Source organism: Punica granatum, chromosome 3 (assembly GCF_007655135.1).
Source record: "Punica granatum isolate Tunisia-2019 chromosome 3, ASM765513v2, whole genome shotgun sequence".
Taxonomy (NCBI): domain Eukaryota; kingdom Viridiplantae; phylum Streptophyta; class Magnoliopsida; order Myrtales; family Lythraceae; genus Punica; species Punica granatum.
Window position 1 is genome coordinate 32,558,342 of NC_045129.1, and position 23,820 is coordinate 32,582,161.

Below are 23,820 nucleotides of genomic sequence, written 5' to 3' on the forward strand. Positions count from 1 at the left end.
AGCATTCAACTGATGCATCATGTCTCGGTCCTTGTGACATCAACAAGTCCAGGTGTGTTCAATTCCAATCTTCTTGAATGAGGAAGAAAAAAGAGATGCATAACCTGAAGAGAGCAATTTATCCCCGACTGTTACTGTCGGTTCAACGTTAACGCTCACAGGCACAAGGCAACTTCTAAGTATGGCCTAAGAAATTAAATTAAAAAAAAAAAAAAAGAAATCGCTACGCCAAATCCTGAAGAGCTCAGATTGCTGACTTGGATCAACAACCCATAAGCATATTTTGAACATCTTGTCTTTGACTTGGCCTAAGATCATATCAGCAATTTACCCCACAAAGAGCAGAGAGCAATTAAAACTCACTCGAGCTTCTGCTACAAATAAGAGAACATCGACAAGCACCCGTTAGTGTTAGAAGATGGGAAATGCACAGCTTATCCTGTTGGAAAACGATTTCCCATTCTTCGGTGGAAAACGGAAAGTGGGAAACTCTTTTCTGCTCTGACTAAATCTTGTTGAGAAGAACTGGGAAGACTACTGACGAACGTGATGTGTTGCGATTCACCTGAAATGGGGCAGCGAAGAACCCTCGCCATTACTGCAAAATCCGAGGTTGTCTGTCCTCCTACGAATTACCGTTAAAGGGCTTTCCTTTACACTGACCAAAGTGATTGGAGCAGTGTAATGGCGCGAGGAGCCACGAGAAGCTTGAAGGCAGCATTGCTCGATGTGATACGACACCTGTGTTCAGCTGCGACTGACTGATCCGACGCCGGAAGAAGGCCATGTCTCCTCCGCTTTTCCAAGTGAAGTGAGGCAGACAGTTCATACGAGGGCGGGTGGAGAAGAAAGAAACAGTAAAAACGGCATCCTAAATGGGCCGAAATTAGCACGAGCCCATTTAAAGATTTGGGCTTCCTCTCAGACATGTTGGCCCACTTTATTAGGTCCCATTCCATATATGTGGCATTCATCTGTCGTATACGTGTGTGTACACACACACACACACACACACATATATATATATATACTTTCTTTATTGGTTAATAAGAATCAAATGCTAATGAGTCGCTCAGACCTAACATAACTTAAGTTGGGAAACAAAAAGAAATCTTTACTCTCATCCTCATTCATGATATGTTGACTTCCTGCTACCGGGATAAATCTCACATGATTTTAATAATAATGAGGAATTGATCCCGATTAACCGGCCAAGCCAAATTAAAAGTATGTAGTTAATGTATAATAAAAGATTTTATCTCACCGTCACGTTAAGTCGAAGAAGAAAGACTATAACATATATATTAAATTAGTAAGGTTAGGAATGACTCAATTGATTATGATGCCCTACTGATGATGAATGCAGAGTTAAATAATATAATGATGGTATAACAAAGTAAACCAACTTGTTGGCTAAATTAAAGAAGGTGTTGATAATATAATTTGGTAATTTTTTATAATGTAGTGTTGCTTTTAGGTTACATTATTGGTAATGGAGTGGGCAATACATTGAAGAAGTGACCAAACTAACTCGCTTCTAGAGCTTTAAACCTGACGCATGGAACTTCTCCCCAGTGATGCAGTCGATCCTCTCGATCATTTGAGGAGTCAGATGGTTCACCCAGTCACCCACTTCACCCTTTCTGAAGAACGACTTGGTCTCCGCTAACCTGAACTTCCCAGTCATATTCACCTCTAGTTTGCTCAAATTATCGAAGCTGCAGAGCCTAACGATGTCATTGATCCCACCATCAGCCACCTCATCTTCCGAGAAAGGGCAGCCCGAGAAATCGGCCAATATCTTCAACTGCTCAATAGGTCTCTCCTTCATTTCCTCGTACTTCAAGAACAAGACCTTATCGGGCATCTCCAAGCTAGCCTTGTAGTAACCCAGGACATGATCCCAATATGGTCCATACGGGCTCACCCCTCTACAAAACAAGTCGAAGGCCTCCTCAAGTGTGTATGTGCCCATTTCCATGGACGTTACCTTATTTAGGAAATGCCATAGGGAGACCAGCGTGTCCTTGGGGTTTCTACACAAGTAGACAATCCTGCATTCAGAGTCCTTAACAGACTGTGGAAGCGACCCGAGAGGCATGTGGGTTGCAAACATCCTTGGAGAGGTTAAACCAGATAGGTCTGGATCTTGGTCCTTGAGATAGAGCGTGAATTCCAAGTAGGGAATGAGTTCGTGGGGATTTTTCTGGAGGAGGGGATGGTTAGATTTTCTATCGGGTTCGGAATAGCAGGATCGCTTCTGGAGAGCAAAGAGGACGGCCTTAAGCCACGTGGTGCCAGTCTTGGGGCCGGCGACGAGTAGGATGTCGGAATCTGCAGCCCTGAAGTGGCGTCGAGCCAAGAGGACTCCATTCAAGTGGCGGGCAGTGAACCAGAAGCCTTGATAGAGATGCAAGGTCCATAACCAATCCCGACCGTTGGAGGTTGGGAGGGTGCGAATGAGTTCTTTGCATTCTTCGGTTAGGTTCTCGTCTTGGAGATATGCGGGGAGCTGGGAAGAGTCGTTGGAGGTTGCCATGGTGGAAGATGGGGAGGTAAGAAGTTCGAGTGAATTGGTAAATTTGGGATGAAGGAGGAGAAGTTATATACTCACCAAAGAGGAGGAGCGGTGTGATATACTATGGTGGTGAGTGATACTTGATATATAATATTTAACCATTCACGTGAATCATGTGTATAATATGCTATGGTCTAATTCCCTATAAAAATCTATTGTAAACTATATAATAAAATATCGAATATATAAGCTTTCAAGGTCATATTATCACATGGTTGCAATTTCAGATCGATTTGTATCTGTCAGCTTTATGTCTAGACGTTCAGCCCTGATGGGCAACAAGCTGGCAGCAGCTTTACGCTGGGGATGGGTTCGAAAGACGGGCTGCACGAGGATGGCAACGTTGAGGACAGTACGAAAACTATATTACATATAAGACTTTCTCTTGTGTTACAATTATACCCGATTCCATATTATATTCGCGGCCGTTTTATAATGTAATAAATTTATCCCCACCACCAAAAAAACAACAATTTTGCACAGCTAATTTTATTATTAAATATAAACTATGAAAGTATAATAAATTATACTAATAATTGAATGACTGAAATAATCAAATGAAAAATAAGAAATCAGATGAAATTTTTCTTAAATCCGATACTCAATCTATCCAATTAATGTTACATTTTAGGAAAACTAGGACAATGCCCACGGCAACGCATCGGGTTAGAAAAAGATTATTTGGCAAGTAGGAATAACATGTTTGATTCAATTTTCAGAAATTTATTATGATCCAAGACTCAATGTGATAAGCTCATGAATTTCAAGCAATTATAGAAGGAATGAATTTTAATTAAAATATGATCTATAGTGATAGAGATCTAATACATGTATTTTTATATTTAGAGGTTAATTCATATAAATCTTAGAAATTTTAATAATATTTTTATTTAAAAAAGCTTGGGTTTTTACTTTGATCGTGTTTAAGAATAGTATGATTATTGTTATATTCATTTACATATAACTTGTACTGTATATCTAGATATACACGAATGCAAGAGATTATGGAGATTCTTCAAATTTGGAAATTTCTATCATATACAACTTGTAATGTATGTGTAGGTATGCATGCGTGTGATATACCATTGAAATTTCTTAAATGTTAATCAGATGATTGTTCAATCTTAACTCAATATATATACATATCATTCAAATTTAATTTATGTACCTAAAACTTGTGTATTATCCGATGCAATTGTAGATTATATATATATATATATATATATATACACGTAATTCTTTTTTCGGTGTGAATCCTCATATTCGAAAATTCAATTGGATCCCGACTAATCTAGTCGAACCGAGTAGGCCCACTAAGGGATAAAGTTTTTTCATAATAAATTTTCTATATCCACAAAGACTCGAATTCGAAACCTTACTTAAGAGAAACGAGTATTGAACATTTTGAACTAACGTACGTTGATTATATATATATATATATATATATATATATATATGTTTGATCAGAAAAAAAGAAAAAAGAAAGTATTGCTGATAAATGGGGATCAAACCTGGGAAGGCAGGGTGTAGCCGCCATCACCCTTACACTATATCAATTCCTAATCTCACAATTAAGCCTCTAAATTCACCACATACTGTCACATAAACGTAACGTCAGACAAAAACAAACTTACTAAAAAGAGAGACTCACTAATCCAGCCACAGTCTCTAATTTCAAATCTCTAAATGGGCCACACTCTCTTATTTATATACATAGGGTTAATAATAATAAAAACACGACATTTGCACTTTTTCTTAAATATAGCACGATCTTTAAAAAATAGCACAAAAAAAAAACGCCCATCAGGCATGATCTTCTTTTTAACATGCTAGAATCGCAGCCAAACTTGAAGGTTATGCCTTTTTGTGCTATTTTTCAAAGTCCGTGCTATATTTAGGAAAATATGCAAAGGTTATGCCTTTCAGTGCTACTCTCCGAAGATCATGTTGGAAAAAATGTAAAAGTTGTGTCTTTCTGTGCAATTTTCTAAAGGTTGTGCTATATTTAGGAAAAAAGTGCAAATATTGTGCTTTTTTAAATAAATGAATACAACTAAAAAAATTACTAATTATTTTTATTGATAATAATTTCATTGATAATTAGATTTAATTAATTAAATCATAGTAATTATTTATTAAAATTAATAATTAATTATGCATACTCAATAAAATTCATAAAATAATTTGAAAATCACATGACAGGAAAAAAAATACATGAGTAATGAAAAGATAACTACGCAAGCAATGAAAAATAAATACACAAGCAACAGGAAAATAAATTTAGTTGACATTGCGAGCATGTTTAAATTACCAAATATGTTCTACCAAGTCTGCTTGTAGTTATCAATGGTGCTCTTTATCCCGAATATGGATATGATTCCAGATATATTCCTCATATAGTGCATGCCTTTGCTGTCATCGCTTAATTTGTGGTAAGCTGCCGGGGGAGGATTATCGTACTCCGAGCACGAGTCATCGTTCTATGAGCGCCGATCGAAGTTGACATTATGGGTGTCCTTCACATCCTCACCAATCATATTATGCAATACGATGCGAGCTCGCATGATCATTCCAAGCTTCTCCGGGGACCACAATCTAGCAGGGGCCGCGTATAACAGCAAATCAAGCGTGTAAAACCCCGAAAGCACACTCTATGTCCTTCCATACCCTTTCTTGATATCTAGCAAATAATTATCTCTTCTCTCCTTGAGGTCGAAGGATTGATTTCATGAACGTTGACAATTTAGGATATATACCTTTTGTCAAATAATATCCCAAGGTATAATTGGTGCCATTAGTCTAAATTACCTCGGGAGCACGACCTTCTATGGACAAATTGCCCGATGCTCACTTAGGTGTGTCTGTGGACGAATTGCCTTAATTAAAGGTTATCGCCTATTTTCACAATTAAATCAATGTAAATCTGATAAATATCTCTATAATATATCAAATATCCCTAATATTTTCGGATCCTATCACCTCACACTCCCTCCTAAATAAACCCTACAAGATAAGTTATTTATGCCAAATAAATTTACTGTCGTGAATACGCAATGCTAACTTAAGCATTAGAGGGGAAAATCGAGGAAAACCCTCGATCTCCCTTATTTTGCAATTTTTAGGGCGACACCAAAGGAAGACCTAGGATCGTGAAGACCATCAAGATTGCAAGCTCAAATCCAGGCTCCATCAAATATCGTTTCCCAATGTAGCTAGCATTTTATTGAAGTAAAATTTCTTTTATCATCCAAAAAGAGATAGAATATGGAGAGAAAAATATCTTCCATTCCACACAAAAAATAAAAATAAAAAAAAAGGAGAGACAATGACCTTCACAGAAACATCAGGGGCTTGATAGTAGTTTACAAAATATTAGGGACGTATATATGATTTTACTGAACTACGGCCATCTGTGTGTAATTTACCCAAAATATTAGCGCGCACGTGGCAGCAGCAGACAAGCATAAATAAATCTGAGGAAGGGAAAAGAAAATAAAAATAAAATAAAATTCTGCTTCGCTGAAAATCAGACTCAGAGGTCAGAGCCCCCTCTCTTGCCGGAAAATGGAGGAACACCGAGAAAAACACTTATCGGCCGCCGCCGGCGACGCATCCACCTCTTGCAGTTGGAGCGAGGAGGTGGAGGACTTGTTGGCGGCTGGCGACAGAGACGCGGCGATTTCTCTCCTCGAATCCGCCGTCTCCGAGCTCACCTCGCAGGAGGAGTCTTCAAGTACGTGTCTTCAATTGTCCTCTGCTTTACAGGAGCTGGCACGCATCTACTCCGCCGCAGGATTTTCTCTCAAGGCCGATCAGCTCCACTCTCGAGCTCTGGTCGTCAAACAGCGGGCACTTCACGCTTCCTCTCCTTCTGGTACTCGGTACTCGTCGCTCCCTTTCCTGTTTGTTCACAGTGAAAGATGCGGAAAGTTCAGAGGAAAGAAACTCGATTAGAAGTAATTTTATCTGATTTAGACTAAGGCGCATTGGATTGGGATGCGAAAGCGAACAGATGGCCTGATTTTTCACATGATGCCCGCTTTAGCGCTAGAAACTGATGGTGGTTAGTTGAACATTAGGTTTGATGTTCGCTATGGAGCTTCAGTAGCAGTTGAATTGCATCTATTTTTTTGTGTTTCCTTTGAGAGATTGGAAGCGGTGTTGTGCTCGGGCTGTTCAATCGCAAATTGATGCTTATTTTCGGTGATGAGTGACTGTGAAACTTTGGTTTGTAATTTGGAACTGATTTCAGTGATGTAGGGGTCGATGGGAAGGAGAAGGACTTAAAGGGTGTTGAAGATGCAGAGACCAATGCAGGTGTGGTTTGCAGGAGTTCAATCCCAGAGGGATCTACATCTTCCCTCAAGGGTGGGATTCAACTTTCCCTGCAACAGTTTCTTATAGACTAATTAGGAACAACATATCAATATGTTAAATGACAGCATCGTTTGCCATATTGACATTCTTGGCTTCTTCATGAAGGACATGCTGAACAATCAATGGAATTGCCTGGCAGTGGAAACGATGCTTCTCTTTCCAATGGGGTTTCAGATGATGGTATAGTTCAATCCATGTAACATTATGCCATGTTGTTCAGAGAAACAACTGGAGTCTTCTTCATTTATTGGCTCTGAAATTTAACTTGCAACTGAACACAGTGAACCATCTGTCAATCTAAGCACGCGCTTATGTATATGTATATGAATGTTTGTTTAGACTGGATATTTTTATGAGAATATTATTTCCTCATTCATTTATTTATTGTATATAAGATGGTGTTTGAAAATACTAAGCATAAAAAGGGCTATTTGTTCCGTTTTGTAGGGGGGGTAATATTCCCATAATTATTTCTCTAATGGGTGAACCACCTAATGTGGGGGAAGAAGAGACATAGTACCACAAAGAGGTTGCCAATTAGAATACTAGTTAGCTTTTAATTAAACTCTGTTAGTCTGAGTTTTGAAGTCTGGATGTAGCTTAGGACCTCTTCATCTTCCTTACAGTTCTAGTCCAGCTCTTATGCCAATTTATTTCCATATGATCCTAAGACTGCCTGTATGCTCATGTGATGTTGGAAATGGCAGATTGGGAAGCTATAGCTGATCGTGAACCAAATGATTTACTCCCTTCAGAGTGCTTACCAGATTTATCAAAGGTTTCGCTGGAAGATGAGAAACCACATGGCCCTAAAAGGCGTGGAAGGGGAACATTTTCCTATAAAAAGCATGAATTGTATAGCGATCAGTTATCGGATGATTCGGCCAATGATGAAGAGAAAGATGAGCATTCACGTGTTAATTCAGAAGAAAATGCAGGAGATAAACATTGTAAGTCCCAGAATCTAACATTCCATTTTCTTACAGCCGAAATTCTACCATGTAAATTCATTTATGAGATTATGGGAGTTTTAATGTTTAAGTGATTATTGGTGGTTGATGCTACTTATAATTACCTGGATATATTTCCTTGTATTACAAGGAAAATATTATAAACCTAGCACTTGACTTCATTGAAAAAATTGCTCTATATGGATATGTATCGGTCATACCCGATTTTATGGCTCGTGAGATTAATCTGATCGAGAATTTGAGTTCTTGCATGCAATATAGACATTACATACTCAGGCATACTTGCCCGCTGCCACCCTTTCCCAAAATACAGTTTAAATGAGCTTTCAATCTTACTATGTTCATTATCTAATTTTTTAAATGTCATATTCAGCAAAATATGGTACACACCATGTCCTTGTTTTGACTGACTTCCCTCCAAGCACAAAGACGATGGAGCTAGAAAAACTTCTGGAGGACTTTAGAGGTCGTGGAGTGGTTATTCGCTGGGTGAATGACACTACTGCACTTGCAGTATTCCGATCACCAGCAACTGGTAATCTTGCCATCCTTTCCTTTCAGTTTTGCTGATCTAGATAGCATAGCCTTGATAGAAGATTACTTGAATCTTTTGCTAAATTTGATAGAGGTTTGCATTTGATTGTCGTCCTGCATACTTTAAGTGGCATTTTCCGTGTTGGTATAGCTTCCAGTGCGCGCCGTATATTTGAAATTCTTTTGGATATGCAATTATGACTTCTGAGTTATTATTATTTTTCTTTTGTTCATAAGAAGAGGCATTTGAGCAGCATAAGAATAGGGATCCAAGAAGTGGAATAAGGGGGGCAATTATGGGTTATAAGTCTTCTGTTGAAGGTCCAGGCTTGATGAAAATGGAAGAATTTCTCATAATCTAAAGATAATATGAAGAAGTGAATCAGAAATTCTTTGTTCCCTCCATTTCTAAATCACTGGGGTATTTTTAGGTGTAGAAAGGATGAAGGCCAGTTCTGTAGGGGGGGAAATTGTTTGGGCATTCCTGCTGCAGAATGTGGCCTTTTGGACTGTGTTTGCTTAGTCGTACTGAGACGATGATAATTGTGGTTGTAGATGTTCTGGTGTAGGATTTGTATCTTACATTGCTGTTGGTTGAAAAAGTCTTGATTGTGTTTAGTTTGCCTTTTCTGTTGTCTTATTTGGGTGGGGAGTTTCTAGCAATGAAGGTGATGTTTATGTGTATGAAATCATTGATGCAATTGACTGTATGGTTACTTCAGAGGCAGTAATAACCTTCTCTTTGGTCTGTTAGTGTATTAGTCGGTTGGACATGAGTTGAACAACGGTTGACACTCATGCCAGCGTCATCATCGGTCAGTGGTCCCTCACATTAGTCTCTCACATCACTATATGGATAGGGTTCGAATTATCAGTTGCTAATTTGTAAGTTGTATACTGTTCTTGTGCTATGAAATGCCCATGTCTTTGGAATTAGCTGCAACTAGATTGAGCTTATTATCATGGCTATTTTTTTTAATTCAGGCTGGCTTGGTGCAAATTGCTTTGTACATTCTGTGTTCAGGATATATTTCGTGCTGAGCAGTTTACTAATTTACTTGTGGGTAACTTATTTCCCCTTCATTGATCAAGTTGTGTGCTTGGGTTACTTAGCTTAAAATGTCAGATTTTTCATGCAGCATTTGAGGCCCGCAACGGCATTCAATTCCCATTCACAGTACGAATACTGGATGAAGATGATGCACTGTTGAGCTCAATTCCAGTTAGAGGTACACGGCTCTCCTAAAGTCTCCAGCACCTAAAGTTTTTGGTCATTCGGGAGAAGACTTGGAAGTTTTATATATGAAGTTTAGCCCTGTCAGCTATTGTAAAGAACATATCTTTGCTCAAATCCATCCCAGGCTTGTGAGAATTCTTCTGAGCATAAGATCATTAATCATTCAAGATAATTTTGATTTTCCAGTTTAATTGTTTCTACCGTTCTTCCAATATGCTTGTTTATCTAGTCTTTGTACCGAATATGATCAGGACATTCATTGTGCTGCACAAGCACGATTCATGATCTGAATGTAGGTGTACTGCAGATTATATCTTCAGAACCTTATCTCACCTCCTAATATCATCTTTCAGATCTGGAACCTCCGAGGCAGAGACCACAGACATCAGCAAGAACGGCGCAGAGGCTTATTGCCCAGTCGATGGGGCTGAAGCTGCCTGCGTCATTCAGTTCCAGAGAATACAGGCAACAGGAGGAAGCAAGGAAAGATAGGATCATCAGAAGGCAGAAACTGAGAGATGATGCTTGGGGTGCTGATTGAAGGTTGAGACTTTCTGCTGGAGATCGAGAATATTTCCAGCATATCCAATGGCCGTTTCCTTCTGGCATCATCATTCACGGTTCATAAGATCTGCTGCTTGGATTGTAAATGCAGAGTCTGCGATGGGCTAACTTTTGCTAGCTAAAAAGTAGTCACTGATTTCTACTTGTCTTTCGAGAATCAGTAGCTATCCACTCGACGGATTCAGTAGTCTGATGGACAGACCACAACTCCCAGAGTCTGAGGCTGGCCATGTTGGTTGTGGTTCCACATTGACTAGGCCTATTGGGCCTCTCTGCTTTGTTTGATAGGCTGACTACTTAGGTCGACTTGTCAAACCAATTCAACAAAGAATATCTATCTGTGTGGAAAATATATAATATAGTGTAAACAAATTATAATTTTCAGTTAATTTGTATTTGACTGACCTTAAATCATCTCTGCCACAAATTGATGGATCAGATGGACAAAGGGCTCGTCGCCCGAGGCCACTGGCAAGCGGGCCTGTCTCCATTGCTGATCTGAACAGGCTTTGTCCAAATGGGCCGGGACCTGTGCTTGACTGCCCACCAGTAACAGGCCCAAGCCTACGGCCCAATGGGCTAACCTGACTGAATGCCAAAGCCTGTGTCCCAGGTTCACTAGACGAAACCATTCCCCTATGGGTATAAATAATCGGCTTAGATTCATCAAACTAGGAGATATCAAACTAGGAGATGTCACCTCGGAGAATTCACATCGGATCCAAGTAATTGTTAAGAAAGAGAAGTTAGTCATCACAAAATTTCGATATGATCTCTTTAAATCTCGGACATTAATCAAAATTGTCCAAATTATACATTGTAGAGCAAAGAGAACTATGAATCGCATCTACTGGTCCCCACTCAGCGTATAGTTACAGCTTATACTATTTATGAACTCCACCGGGGGAAAACATGAACGCACATAAATGTACGGCAGCAGTCTTTTCTCTCTCCAATCTGCGAGAACACTTGAAGCTTGGCAAACTGTTCGGGATCTTCACGCTGCACCAGTGTAGCAAAAATGTCCCCCAACCTCTCTGCTGCGATCAGGAAATTTTTCTAAACAGGTTCTTCAGACCACATCCCACGCATTTAAGAATAACCGTCTCCGTTGAAGGGTCTGGCTTGATAATAAATTTCACTCCCAGAAAATCCCTGATGTTTCTGAGGGTTTCTATTCCGTATGGTGAGAGCTTCCCTACACGGACCTTTGAGACATCTTGCGGACATAATGCACACAGAAGGAACAAGAGACCCTGACAAAAAGTCGAGAATTGCCATCATAAGCTAATGTATAATTGTAAGCATAAAACTCTTTCATCATGCTTAGCGTTCTGTCTTCAGATCCTTTTTCCTCCCCATTCTATCTTAAATCAGCATAGTATAAAAAAGAGCTTACATTGCAATCGTTGCAATATTTGGAGCACAATAGAATTTTTTTCTAATCATCACGCGAGAGAGCAACAGTGCCTGATTTATTATACGAGTTTCTGCTCATGCTGGCCGCCACTATTCTCAAACAGTACGAGTAGCTGACATCAAGTCACTGATCGGAGATTACACCATTAATTTCACAAGTGTTTTTATTAAGGTAAAATTGCTATCCACCTCCTCAAGAAAAATATGTACTTATTGTAGCTAACATAAAGTCTTCAGATAAATGGCATAAGAATAAAGGTCAGATCCAAATATCAAACCTGATGCGCTGAATCTACAACTCCTCCTTGCTCGATTTCCCCAAGTAGAGCAGATGCACTTTGCTGACCAACGTCCTCCGCAGGCACCAGTTCTGTCTTCTCTTCTTCCATTTCACCACCTTCTTCACCTCGACGATATGAAACTGTCGTGTCAGTAGATATGAAGCAACCAGAAGTAGTTTCTGCAACCAATGAGATTCCATAACCTGGCGATCTGCAATAAGATAACATCCATATATGATTTACTAACAACCAAACAAACTTTTGAAAAATGGAAACAACGTGCACCTATACCAATATAGCTTACTTTCCAGCCTGTGGACCAACCCTATGATCAGTGAATATGTGTACATCTGGGAGCAAACGGTTAAATATTCCACGAGCTGAATGTATCATTGTATTCTCCAACTGTACAGATACACGGGTAGAAAAGGTGACCCCCCTAATCCTCTTAACCATTCCCTCATCCATCCACGTAACTGCCTGGAGAACAACCCACATTAGAAATATAATATGCAAAAGAAAAGAACCAGTAAACATTGACTTCAGATACTCACTGTTAAACACTGAACAATGGGAATAGACAAGAGGATTTCGCCACCTCCAAAAGGAGCCACTCCACGGTTTTCTATCTTCAAGTCCAGACCTTCCGTAGGAATTCCGAAACGCTTTAACATGGGTAAGGTAGCTGAGCGGAACGTGTCAACAGATGGATCCTTAGGATCATTTGTTATGCCTGTTATGACAAAATCACAATTGATGAAATAGATGCTTTACGGAGAAAAATCATAAATTATTCTCCCCCACATATCGAGCAAAAGCTCTGGATCTAATATTGCTATTTGTATAAGAGAGAATTTTATTTAACAATGCTATTGATGGCAGCAGCAAGAGATAATCCTTTAACTGGAAGAGAAAAATCAGGTACCATTGTAGTTGATAATCAATTGCCCGAGAAGAATAACATTAAGTATGACTCTAAGCTTAAGCCAAAGAATAATGGAAACAAGTCTACCTTTGAGCCTTATTGACAGAGGCTTCTTGGCGAATAAGGCAAGTACAATCAATGGCTCCAAGAAATATCCAATGGATCGGCTAAGACCACAATCATGAACAAGATTCCTGCCTCCGACTATAATACCAGGCTTATACTTCAGCTTTGTCCCTGCCAGACATTACCAACTAATGAAGTTAACAGAGAGAGTGCTGATAGATTAAAATGCTGGTAGACTGATCCATAAGAATAAATCTCGAAGCTAGAGTTTACTGTCAATATGAATTATCATTCCTGTATTTGAGATAGCAAGGCAGTTATTGTTACTGGTTTTTAAGACAACAGCTGAGGTAGGTCATCTCCCGACAATTGTGAGAACATGAATAGCTCAATCCAAGAAATCACTTCCCCAGGAACACGCGTAACGAAAACAAATTATTATTTTTTTCCCCTTTGGATAGACACGGATTCTCATTGAGAACAGGAAAAGATTACAAGCGACTTTACCAAATTACAAAAGCTCATAAAGATGAAAGAGCTCAAAACAACACAATCTGCAACTTTACAAGCAAATTTTGGTAAAGGAGCAGCCTCTGCTCTAACAAGTGCTAACAGGACAAGTAGAGTAAAATCTCGCACAAAGACGAAAATTTCCAACCCGTGAATTCCAATAACATACAACATTTTATGCAAGAACTCGCGAAAGAGCTCAAATATTCAAATCAAATTCCAGTTCTACAACGTCCGAGGTATTGCCCCAAACAAAATCACCGAATCCACAAAAAGTAGCCCGAATTTTCATAGTCTCCACAGTTCTAGAAGAATAAACCCTACGCAAGTGATGGAATCGAATTAGGCAGACCATCCTATAACACTAACAAGCAGGGGCAATCGTCTTACCTACGCACAACCACATATTTGTAAGGGAGAGGATCAAGATGAGTTACCGGTTTCGTTAATTTCGACGACGCAGTCATCGCAGACCTTCTCAAAGAGGCGGAGGAGGGAGACCTCGTGGGGGAGGAGGCCGGGCCACGTGGAGTCGGAGCGGATGTCCTCGACGATGATGGCGGTCGAAGAGAGCGAGGCCAACAGCAGCCTCTGCCTCAGGCTCTGGCTCCCCGGCAGCCTCTTGTACGTCGTCTTCCCCATCCTTCTCCGATCCTCTCCTCTGCTCTTCCTCCTTGCAGTACCGGCAAACAAAAGTAAAACCCTAACTAAACCCTGAAATGAAATCTGACCCGCCAAGATTTCTCAATATCTACCGACCCGCCAAGGATTCCGAGTGGGCCGACGGCTTATTTATTAAGGTGGCCCAAACCACCGTAGATGGGCCCATTTGATGCTGGGCAGAACCTGTATCAACGAAGCCCATAAGGCCCATTTGATGGTTGGAGCCGGGTCGAGCACTGCCGGCTACAACATTGGCCCCGCCGGCGCAGCACAGTTTTAAAAGGACCACCTGACACGGCCTATTAGCCCAACAAAGAAGTTGCATAGTAGTAATTATTTGGAACCTCGATTGTACAGTAAAGGCCACATTTTGTCAAAAGAATTTCCCCGCAATAGTACACTGGCCAAACGCTTCATTCGGATGGACAATAACAAGAGACCAGAATCTGTCTGTCTGTATAGACACCACCAGACCAGAGTCTGGCCCTTTTTCCGGATGGACATAATGTCGGACCTCAAGAGTCGAATCTGAAATGTACCATGGTGCCATGGTTTGCTCCATCAATCATTTGCCGCGATTGGTAATTATTTATTAGTCAAATTGAAAAAAAAATTCAACGGATTAAAGGAAACAAATTGGAACGGTAACAGGCAAAGATCAATAATTTACCCCCCAAAAAAAAAAACACATCTATTGTTCATGTAAATTGAGAGGAGAGGAGGTCGTCCTCTTCAAACCAAATTATATTGTACAAAGACAGACATTGAAATTACACAAAAGCAACCCCTTGTATGATACACGAGACGCCCCACAATCTGAACCACAACAATTATGTATCCCGATACCCAACGCACAACCGAACCATCAAGTAGAAAAAAAAAATTTTAATATCGCCCTAAATGAGGAACCCTGGGGGGGGAAAATATACTAATCAGCAAAAATATCCCGCGCTATGAAACCACGAAAACGTGAAGAAACCGACCTTACAGACTTGTACAGGAGGAAAAAACTTCCTTCCAATCCCTCGCGGCACAATTTACAGAAGCTGGGTGGGACCCAACCTGTAGCCTTTGGTGTGCCAAAGGCAACGAATCAAATCTTCCAGTTCTGGAACTCGTACTCCCATCTCACGGGCTACTGACTCCTCGTGGCAAAAAATGTCTCCAACTCAGCAAGCCATAGATTCCCGTTCCTGGACATGAAATATTTGTCCTTCAAAATCCAAACCCTCGTGCAGCAGCAAGCTTGGCGTGAAAGTAGTGTAAATGAACTGTATCTATCCCATCAAATCCAAGCAAGAGAGCCTCGGTCATTTGCTACTTGAGGACGCCCTCGGGTAGGTGTGGGTGGTCTGTTCGCATTAAGTTCCTGCATATTTATCCCCAAAAAAAAGATAATAATGATAATAAGATCCATCGCATAAATAATGCAATTGATGACATGATCTTCTCGACCGGGTCTAAGCTAGAATCTCATCTCATAAAGGGTATTTCAACACTAAAAAGGGTCCATATACTCCGGAAATAACTGCACCCTGTGCAAGAATTATTTAAGGAAGTATAATTGTTCCCCTTTGGTCCATAAAAACTAATCAGTTAACTTTCTCTAAACCGTATAAAGAAAACTCGCTCAACCTCAACTCATATCTGCCCAAAACTGCAAAGAGCTGCACAGGATCTTCTCCCAGCATATGTAGAGGCGCTACTGTTTGGAAGTCTTTTTTCATAAAAATAAATAGAGGGAGAAAGAAAAGGAGGCCATACTTGCATCCATGTGTCTTCAATGTGGCGTTCGGGGGATGTTTCTGGGGATGATATTGCCGGAGGCAAAGGATGGATTAGTTTGGGAACCACAACAAGATCTCTGCCCAACACCAATATTGCTCCAGCATTATTTGCAGTACCTGCACAAATATACAGCCCATAATAAGGACCAAATCATCTATAGACCTAACTTATCCAAAAAAATAAAAAACAGAATCATCTATAGACCTCTCAAAATTGAGTCTATAATGAAAACAGGACTCTACCGCAGTAGTTGGTAGCTGAGAACAGAGTTATTAAATGCCCTTGGGCAAATCGCTCAAAGCCGTCCATCACACATTCATGAGCACGAACAATCAACTGGAGATCGTTGTTGTTGCAGAACTCCATCACACGGTCAGGCTGCAGAAAAAGGTTTCCGTAAATAAGCACGATCACCTTGAAAAGTTTTTACCAAAAATACAGAATGATGATGTTTGTTGAGGACAACATATCTAGTTATGGTGAACATTCAACTTATGTGATGATGAATGATGCTTCGAAAAGTAACATATCACCAGAGATGCGTCTACAAGGTTAAGAAAGTATTAACCGCAATCTCATTCATGCTGTTTCCTAGATAGAAATGAGAAAACATAGAAAGGTAGTACTTTCAGAAGACCTTTAGAGAATGCGTGACACTCACCCCAAAGGTAACCAACCCAGGGCCTCTTGCGTTTGGCCTGAGTCCTTCCACGCTATCATTTTCTGTTGGGTCGGACCTGAAGAGAAAAATCAGGAATCCCTTAAATAATTAAGAGACTTCCAATATAAGAAGCGCCAAACTTGGGCATGCAATACTACTAACCATAATAGATCCATCAACACAATAGAGCCAGCCTCCATGGTAATTGGGCGCTGAATATTCTCAATCTGCTCCACATGATTTATTGACCTACCAATACCACCATGCATACAAATGATCTTCTTCTCGATAAGAGCTGCTAGAGGCAGCCAGTTAAACAAACGATTTATTCGATGCCACGCCCAGATTCCATCTCTTTCACCCTGTTCAGCGAGTTAGAAGTTAACTGACATAAGTTTCCATCTCATAAGATGGTTTAACGTCTAATCCCCAAGGAAATGCATACCATGCGCTCAATGCACTCTATCCGAAAGCCAAAAAGGGCATTGATATCTGCAGCCTCATGGTTTCCACGAATTAAATGTACATTGTGGGAGTACTCAACCTGTCGCATGAAACATAATTCTCAACTTATTGAACTATGTAAAGGAAAGTAGAATACAGAGATATTGTTAATACTGGGTTACGAGATATTGTTAATACCGAGTTACAATTCATAATTCTTAATAAATTGAACTCTATAAAGTAAAATACACAGACATTGTAAATAATGGTGTACAACTCCTAACGTACCTTCAGCGCAAGCAGAAGAGTAATTGTCTCCAGGCTGTGCTGGCCACGGTCAACATAATCTCCTAAGAAGAGATAATCGATGTATCTGGTTTTCATTTGAAAGAACAATTAATGAGTCTGACCTCCATTGCATATTCAATGGAAAAAATAAAAAAAATAAAAAGGAAGAGTCTGTTGTTTTTTTGAAAGGGAGGGGGGGTTGATCCACTATTTACTAGCATTATTTCAGAAATTAACTGGAACTTTTCCACATACCCCATTTGATCAATGCTTTAACCTCTATTATAGAAGTACAATCTTTGAAAGACTAAAGTAGGAAGTTATTGCCTCCGCGCTGATATGCATCAACCAAAGTTGATAAAAACAGGTTCTTCCCTTAAATCTCATCTCTCTTCCACTTTTAGGGTGACAGAGTATAGATGAAAATTAAAACTATGGATATCTTATTTAGATTCCTTCAACCTTCCAGTCAATATAATCTAGATGTCTATGCCAGAAGAACTAAATTAGCACGAGCTCCATAGCATTGCATATCAATATGGTCCATGCTCTGAAAGAGGAAGTAATAGCACTACTTACGCAATATCGCCAGCAGTCGAGGGTGCACCATACTCATCAAAGAGGCGCATGAGATCTCCAAATTGTCCATGCAAATCACCAAAAATCTTAATAGGAGCCTTCAGCTGCAAAACACTGGGCTCACTAGAGAAAATCCTCTCAGCACTGTCACAAAGATCTGCTATTTCATTACAATCTAAGAAAAATTGCCGACGAACAGGAGGCTTCCATCCACGAGGCTTCAAAAGATGAGCAATGACCTGAAGGAAAAGATTAAGCTGTCAACCATCAGATCTACTTTTTGCAGCCAGTGAAATTAACAGAAATAAGATTCAATAATGCTAAAAAACCTCAAGGACTAGAGTAGAAAAAATGCATGAACTCATGGCATATTTTCCATCATTCTTTGGATTTGAAAGAGAGAAGGAAAAAGGAAAAAGGAAAAAGAAAACAGATATGGCCTTTTTGCCATGTGTCACTACCCTACTCTCTTTCCTTTTTGTTTAAGAAGGGGGCATGTTTATAACAAATTCACATTGAAATTCCATTATTACAATTTAATTATATGAAAACCTACTTTCTTTGGCACACTGTTAATGGACATTTGTCGATCCAACAACTTCCTAGCAGCAGATGCACTTTCCGGAGTCCCATAGCTGACTCGTCTGCCTTCATTCTCAAATTGGTCTATTGAAAGTTGTCTCACCATCCCCCCTAAAGCTCCACCAGTCTCTGCAGCTACAACCACCTGTGCAATCACAGAAGAAAAGAAATCACATATAAGTACACATATGAACATGCAAGTTCTCAATGTAAAATACAAATAAAAATATTCATAAAAGCATAAATATTTTATACTAACAGCTCTATGGTGCAGCCGAACCCCAGTTGGGGTAATGTTATTTGACCCAGCAGTGTCAGGCATTTTAATGGAAGAGGACATTTGCTCCCCACTAGGAGTGGCCTCCGCCCCACGATCCCGGTCTGGCAATTCAACTTCTCCATTAACTTGTCTTGCCTTAGCAGCAGCCAGAGTAGCACTGATAGCCTCAGCTTCTGCAATTGATGCTTCAACCAGAGATTCCACACCCTTATTCATTCTCCTGCAGAGTGATCCACATCCATCCGCTCCTCAAGTCAGTTAAGAGTAATTTACTAGCTCAAACAGATGCCAAATCAACATAATTATTCAAATAGTTTACCGTGACCCAGGAAGCATGGCATTCTCGGTGCTTATATCGGTATACATGTCACCATTCATAGGGGGCGCAACTGGAGTTCCCAACACTACTGAACCATCCTGCACTGCCTCAGGCATTGTCTGCCTTGTTCTATCATCAACACATACATACCTTCCTGGCATCCTTGGTGTCTGTACATTAGATGCAGCTGCTGCCGCAGCAGCATGCGAGGCTGCAGAAGTGGTCTCTGCAGCAGCTAGATCTTCGGCAACAAGCAGGTCATCGAGCAATACCCCTATTACAATAACCCCCGTTAGATAGTCTACTACAGCCCCCAAACTCACAAATAAATTCAGGAGCACTAGAAAGAAACAAGAATTTAGGCGAAACTCTAAAGAATCATATATGACATTGCACCCAGGGCCCCTTTGAACCAAATTCAAATGCATGCCAACAACTGAGTCATAGAAGGCAACTACACCTCCAAAATTCACTGGATCAAATAGTAGTTCTGTTGCTCGACATATTTATGTCAACCCACCCCTAATTCAGAAAAGTTTGCAAACTTGCTGTATACTTCAATTTTCAGCCTCCAGGACCAAGGACAGGAAACTGTGATTTCTGCTTTGAACTTTTGATAAGTAGTATTATCATCCCTACACTATCCAGCAATGGCATTATCTGTTGACATTAATATCTGCATTGACCACCACCAGAGCCTTTTCCAACCATTGCACTACTAGCAACACCACTAAAAACCATTTCATCATCACAATACAAGAAAAGAGAATCATAATGATTCAGCGGCTCATCTTCAGGATCCCATAATCAATCATTACATCTACTTTAAGGCAATGAAATTTAGCATATAAACCAAAGAGTACCACTTCCACACATTTACTTTAAAGGCACTTTTTGAGTAGGAATCAGATCTCACCTCCACGTAAACCACCATAAATAAATATTAAGTCACCAACCGCAGCAGCTGCATGCCTGCAGCGCCTTGTCAACTCAACAGCAGCATCTCCACCTGCTGCATCTGCACTGAACCTGCCTGTTCTAGGACTGGTAACAACAGACTTCGTATCGCACCAGACACCTGCTGCAGTGTCCAAGACTACAAATAGGAGAAACATGAAGTTCAGAATATCTATAGAAAATGAAACTAGAAAGGACAAGACATGATAAACAGGCACACAGCAGATAAAAGAGAGTTGGATCATCTATGCATCTGGATGATACAATTACAATGTAGAACTCATCATGTCTCCACAGCCGCAAAAGGACTGCCTGAAGACTAAGGGACTAAAAGGTACAGATGCTATAGTAGCCTAAGCTTCATTAAGGCCCCTGGTTAGCACAAGCAAACATAACTAGATGGACCTGGCTTAGATTTTGCAGATACCAAAATAAAGTACCTGCAACACTAGAAGAGTCTTCTACCATACGTCCCCCACCAAGCGCCCCTCCAGATACATGGAGCCGTGCATTAACAAAGACCTTCAACATCAGTAATAACAAGTCAGAGCCCATCACTGAGATCAACACTGTATTATCGAGGATGACCTATAAGAGTAAACAAAAACTCACTGCTGCATGTTGATATCTAGGGGATGGAGAGACACCAGGAGCAATTGCCCATTCCCATCGTCCATCCCTATGTTTAGCAAGTCCATATGCACTGGCAAGTGGCTGCACAAAAGCATCCCAATAAAGGTCCGAGGAATAAAATGTCAGGTCAAATGTCCCAGTAATAAGAAATATGCCCGTGAATAGTGCTAAATCGATATCATTTTCAGCTTCAAAAGACATACTGTGAAAAACGGAGGCCCACATGGAAATGAGGATGAGAATCAGAGGGGGGCAAAAGAAAGTACAGTCACTAGGCTACATCTACAATACAAACCACTCCACGAGTAAACCAACCACAGTCATCAGGCCACAAAGTTTATACTTACCACACTATTTGCATCTCTCCCACCACAAAGCAAAAGAAGACCATCCGAGCGTGCACTAGCAGTAGCATACCTGATCATTCAGAATTAGACGCATAAGAGTTTTTCTAAATTTTCACCTCCTCTTTTGCAATGTAGCAATTTTAAAGATCTTAAAAATCATACAATAGACATTTCAATTTTATCGTGACATGGCCGCTCCAGAGTCTAAAAACAATAAGGGGACGACATGGCAACCTCCTCTCTGTAATACAGGCAAACTATACAATGATAGATTGAACATCAAAGACACTGGCAATCCACGGGATAAGAGATGAGGGAGAAAATTGGTTGAAGTGATATCAGAGTAGAACAAACACAATCAAGTATTTGACGAAAAAAATGCAAAGAGCACAGTAGCTTCTAAACAAGCTCAGATGCTCGGTGCAATCAAATTGCAGCACGTGACTGTCAATCAAGCTATAATAGATGATTATCTACTTCCTTGCGATAAGGACAATCAAGTTTTAATAGCCAGCATATGGTGCGCAAGTATATCGGTTCAGCACGAAGCCTAATAATAAACTGACGACCAATAAACCAAAACTACAGGAAATCTACCATTTACTCCAGTCCATGATGATTTAAACAAGGACCAAACAGACTAAACTAAGTTGCATAATCTAATTATGCAAAATCCTGTATCAAATTATAGGAAGAGTAGTCGCAAAATATCAGAGACTTTACATGCACGGAGGAGGACCTTCTCCTTCAGGTTCCAACTTCCTCCATTCATAGGGCTTGGCAGCAGTGTCCAATGCCCATACATCAGCTAAAGGCCGTTTTCCTGTAAAAAACAAAAAACTGCTCATGTCTGATACAACCCAAGCAGCTCACTATGGCAAAAAAGAAAATACCACCTCCAAAGTCACTTACCATCATTCCCCCCAATTGCCATGAGATACCTTTGCCCCACCAAAGCCATAACATGCCCATAACGTGGACCTGGACCAGGGCCTTGGACAACAACTCTACAGAAAAATCATTCACATACACAACATCTCAGCAAAGAGCACACACCACAGAGTTTTACCCAAGATAAATAATAAAGTGCATCCTTCATGAGCCCTACCTATGCCATCTTGGTCTCTGCTGCGTAAGGTCAAGGACATGCAGGTCCTCAGCAGACAAGCCTGCCGGACCAATTCCACCCTAAATTCAATTGAATTGCATAGATTAGAACTACAAAAGTCTCTTCTGGAGATCTAATATGCATCTCACTTGGTAAAGAGTGGGGCAGATAACCAAACATAAGGAATAATCATCACTGACCTGGATGACAACCATAGTCCCGACAGCAGTGGCCACATGAGCTGCCCTCGGTGTTGGCGGTTCTCCAAATGGTGTGATCCTGCAAATAAGTTCGTAATGATGCTAATTCTTTAAAGACATGGACATGGAAAGTAAAGTAAAATTGTGAATTTTCAATTTACCTTGACCATTTATTTGTCAAGACATCGTAACAGTGCACATCAGCTGTTGCGCCAGCGAGTCCTACAATTGAAGCAGAACAGAGATCATCTGAGTCATGTCAAAGCATACATTGCTCCTCCATGAACAATGTGAGATGCAATGCCACTTCAAAAAACATTAATTTTATCCATAGAAAAGGATCCTAGCATTGGACAAGCTCCACCGTCACCAATCGAGATCTACTGCACGTTAAGCGAGCATCATTCACTGTAATCGTCAAAGCTAAAATGCCGCATTGACTGCTGAACTTGAAGAAATATCATTAACCAGGCTTCGATATATCAGCGGTACTACTCAAGTTGGATTGATTGCTGAATGGCAAGAGAACTGAACCGAGTTTTTCGTAGAGAAACTGCCTTAGGGTTTTGCGATAGGGAAAACCAGAGAAATCTTAGACCGAGAGAAGCTGACACGTACTAATTCCCGCACTGCCAGCAGATGAAGGAGCTCCTGAAACTGCGGAATTGCCCTCAAGAGCAGTAGCCCCACCAAACAGAATCAGCCTCGGGCCGATGTACCCAGGCGTGCCCTCCTCTCCCACTGCCGCCACCGCAGTCAAAGTATGCCCACACCTCGGGCCCGGACCATCCTCTTTCTTCTCTATTGTCGCATTTACCACCGAGTAAGTCGGAGCAGGCCTGGGGCCAACCACTGGAGTCTGCTGCACCGCCTGCTGAGCTGGCGCCGGGGCCGGAGATCCTCCGCCGCCGGACTGAGGCTGCTCCGGGGGGCCGCCGCCGTTATGGTTCTGAGATGCTGGATCGTGATCGGTCTCCGGCACCATGGCCGAGTCAACATCCATCTGACCACCGTCCGCCACCCCCAGACTGGATTCAAGCCCTAAAATTTCGAGATCGGAGCTAGGACTCCCGCGAATTGGCAGCTCCGGCGAGCATCCCCCGAGGAATTCGAAACCCTAGCGCCCCAATCGCGCCGCGTGTTGGGGGATCGAAAACCCTACACCGACGGGCGGAAATTCGAATCCGAGGGAAAATAAAAAAAAAAAGGATTAGGGGATGGGAATATTTTAGAGAGAGAGAAGCTGAGCTGAGCTGATGATGATGATGATGATGATGATGATGGTAAAATTTGGGTTTTAATGGTTTCTAAGTTTCGATGCCTCTCTCACTCTCTCTATCTTCAGTCTTTCTCTCTCTGGAGAAGGTCGAGGCAGCCGAGGAATAGGAAACGAACGCGACGGAGACAATCACAAACTGAAGAAGAGGCAGAGAGAAGGACCCTTCTCTCTCTCTCTCTCTCTCTAAGGACTCCCTCTCACTACGCTCTGACGACAAATGACCCACTCTC

General features: G+C 40.9%; 4 protein-coding genes across 6 annotated transcripts; 1 reads left to right on the plus strand and 3 right to left on the minus strand.

The window, feature by feature from the left end:
* Window positions 1-1,430: 1,430 nt before the first annotated feature.
* LOC116199236 (cytosolic sulfotransferase 5-like) lies at window positions 1,431-2,698 on the minus strand. Its single transcript, XM_031529531.1, has one exon. The coding sequence runs from the start codon at window positions 2,537-2,539 to the stop codon at window positions 1,538-1,540; it is 1,002 nt and encodes a 333-aa protein (XP_031385391.1). The 5' UTR covers window positions 2,540-2,698; the 3' UTR covers window positions 1,431-1,537.
* A 3,375-nt stretch (window positions 2,699-6,073) lies between these two features.
* LOC116200943 (coiled-coil domain-containing protein R3HCC1L) lies at window positions 6,074-10,650 on the plus strand. Of its 3 annotated transcripts, none has more exons than XR_004155776.1 (8): window positions 6,074-6,459; window positions 6,831-6,946; window positions 7,061-7,135; window positions 7,663-7,905; window positions 8,300-8,461; window positions 9,445-9,520; window positions 9,600-9,689; window positions 10,051-10,650. XR_004155776.1 is itself a non-coding variant. In XM_031531940.1 (8 exons), the coding sequence occupies exons 1-7, from the start codon at window positions 6,143-6,145 to the stop codon at window positions 9,669-9,671; spliced, it is 1,074 nt and encodes a 357-aa protein (XP_031387800.1). In that variant the 5' UTR covers window positions 6,074-6,142; the 3' UTR covers window positions 9,672-9,689; window positions 10,051-10,192. The 3 variants fall into 3 exon arrangements, 2 of the variants coding, with proteins under 2 accessions (XP_031387800.1, XP_031387799.1); XM_031531940.1 differs by having other exon boundaries at window positions 9,587-9,689; window positions 10,051-10,192; XM_031531939.1 differs by lacking the exon at window positions 9,445-9,520.
* Window positions 10,651-11,007: 357 nt separating this feature from the next.
* LOC116200944 (probable RNA 3'-terminal phosphate cyclase-like protein) lies at window positions 11,008-14,174 on the minus strand. Its single transcript, XM_031531941.1, has 6 exons — window positions 13,900-14,174; window positions 12,974-13,123; window positions 12,516-12,694; window positions 12,266-12,441; window positions 11,959-12,172; window positions 11,008-11,517 (listed from the first exon to the last, which is right to left on the minus strand). Exons 1-6 carry the CDS (start codon window positions 14,102-14,104, stop codon window positions 11,308-11,310), a joined length of 1,134 nt encoding a protein of 377 aa, XP_031387801.1. The 5' UTR covers window positions 14,105-14,174; the 3' UTR covers window positions 11,008-11,307.
* A 616-nt stretch (window positions 14,175-14,790) lies between these two features.
* On the minus strand, window positions 14,791-23,820 carry LOC116200942 (serine/threonine-protein phosphatase BSL3). Its single transcript, XM_031531938.1, has 21 exons — window positions 22,930-23,820; window positions 22,473-22,533; window positions 22,312-22,390; window positions 22,112-22,191; window positions 21,916-22,010; window positions 21,727-21,826; window positions 21,004-21,073; window positions 20,636-20,737; window positions 20,464-20,545; window positions 19,983-20,162; window positions 19,067-19,340; window positions 18,727-18,967; window positions 18,442-18,612; window positions 17,886-18,124; window positions 17,307-17,391; window positions 17,020-17,118; window positions 16,737-16,936; window positions 16,575-16,650; window positions 16,156-16,291; window positions 15,890-16,029; window positions 14,791-15,494 (listed from the first exon to the last, which is right to left on the minus strand). The coding sequence occupies exons 1-21, from the start codon at window positions 23,312-23,314 to the stop codon at window positions 15,411-15,413; spliced, it is 2,979 nt and encodes a 992-aa protein (XP_031387798.1). The 5' UTR covers window positions 23,315-23,820; the 3' UTR covers window positions 14,791-15,410.

Excerpts from the sequence above, each read along its gene's own strand:
- LOC116199236 (XM_031529531.1), bottom strand. The coding sequence starts at position 2,539 with ATGGCAACCTCCAACGACTCTTCCCAGCTCCCCGCATATCTCCAAGAC.
- LOC116200942 (XM_031531938.1), bottom strand. The coding sequence starts at position 23,314 with ATGGATGTTGACTCGGCCATGGTGCCGGAGACCGATCACGATCCAGCA. Across the intron at positions 20,738-21,003 it reads GGAGAGATGCAAATAGTGTG|CCACTTGCCAGTGCATATGG; the intron begins GTAAGTATAAAC and ends GCTTTTGTGCAG. Across the intron at positions 18,613-18,726 it reads TTCGGCTGCACCATAGAGCT|GTGGTTGTAGCTGCAGAGAC; the intron begins GTTAGTATAAAA and ends GTGATTGCACAG.
- LOC116200943 (XM_031531939.1), top strand. The coding sequence starts at position 6,143 with ATGGAGGAACACCGAGAAAAACACTTATCGGCCGCCGCCGGCGACGCA. Across the intron at positions 6,460-6,830 it reads TCCTCTCCTTCTGGTACTCG|TGATGTAGGGGTCGATGGGA; the intron begins GTACTCGTCGCT and ends AACTGATTTCAG. Across the intron at positions 7,136-7,662 it reads CAATGGGGTTTCAGATGATG|ATTGGGAAGCTATAGCTGAT; the intron begins GTATAGTTCAAT and ends TGGAAATGGCAG.
- LOC116200944 (XM_031531941.1), bottom strand. The coding sequence starts at position 14,104 with ATGGGGAAGACGACGTACAAGAGGCTGCCGGGGAGCCAGAGCCTGAGG. Across the intron at positions 13,124-13,899 it reads CGTCGAAATTAACGAAACCG|GGACAAAGCTGAAGTATAAG; the intron begins GTAACTCATCTT and ends AATGTCTGGCAG. Across the intron at positions 12,695-12,973 it reads TCTGTCAATAAGGCTCAAAG|GCATAACAAATGATCCTAAG; the intron begins GTAGACTTGTTT and ends TTGTCATAACAG.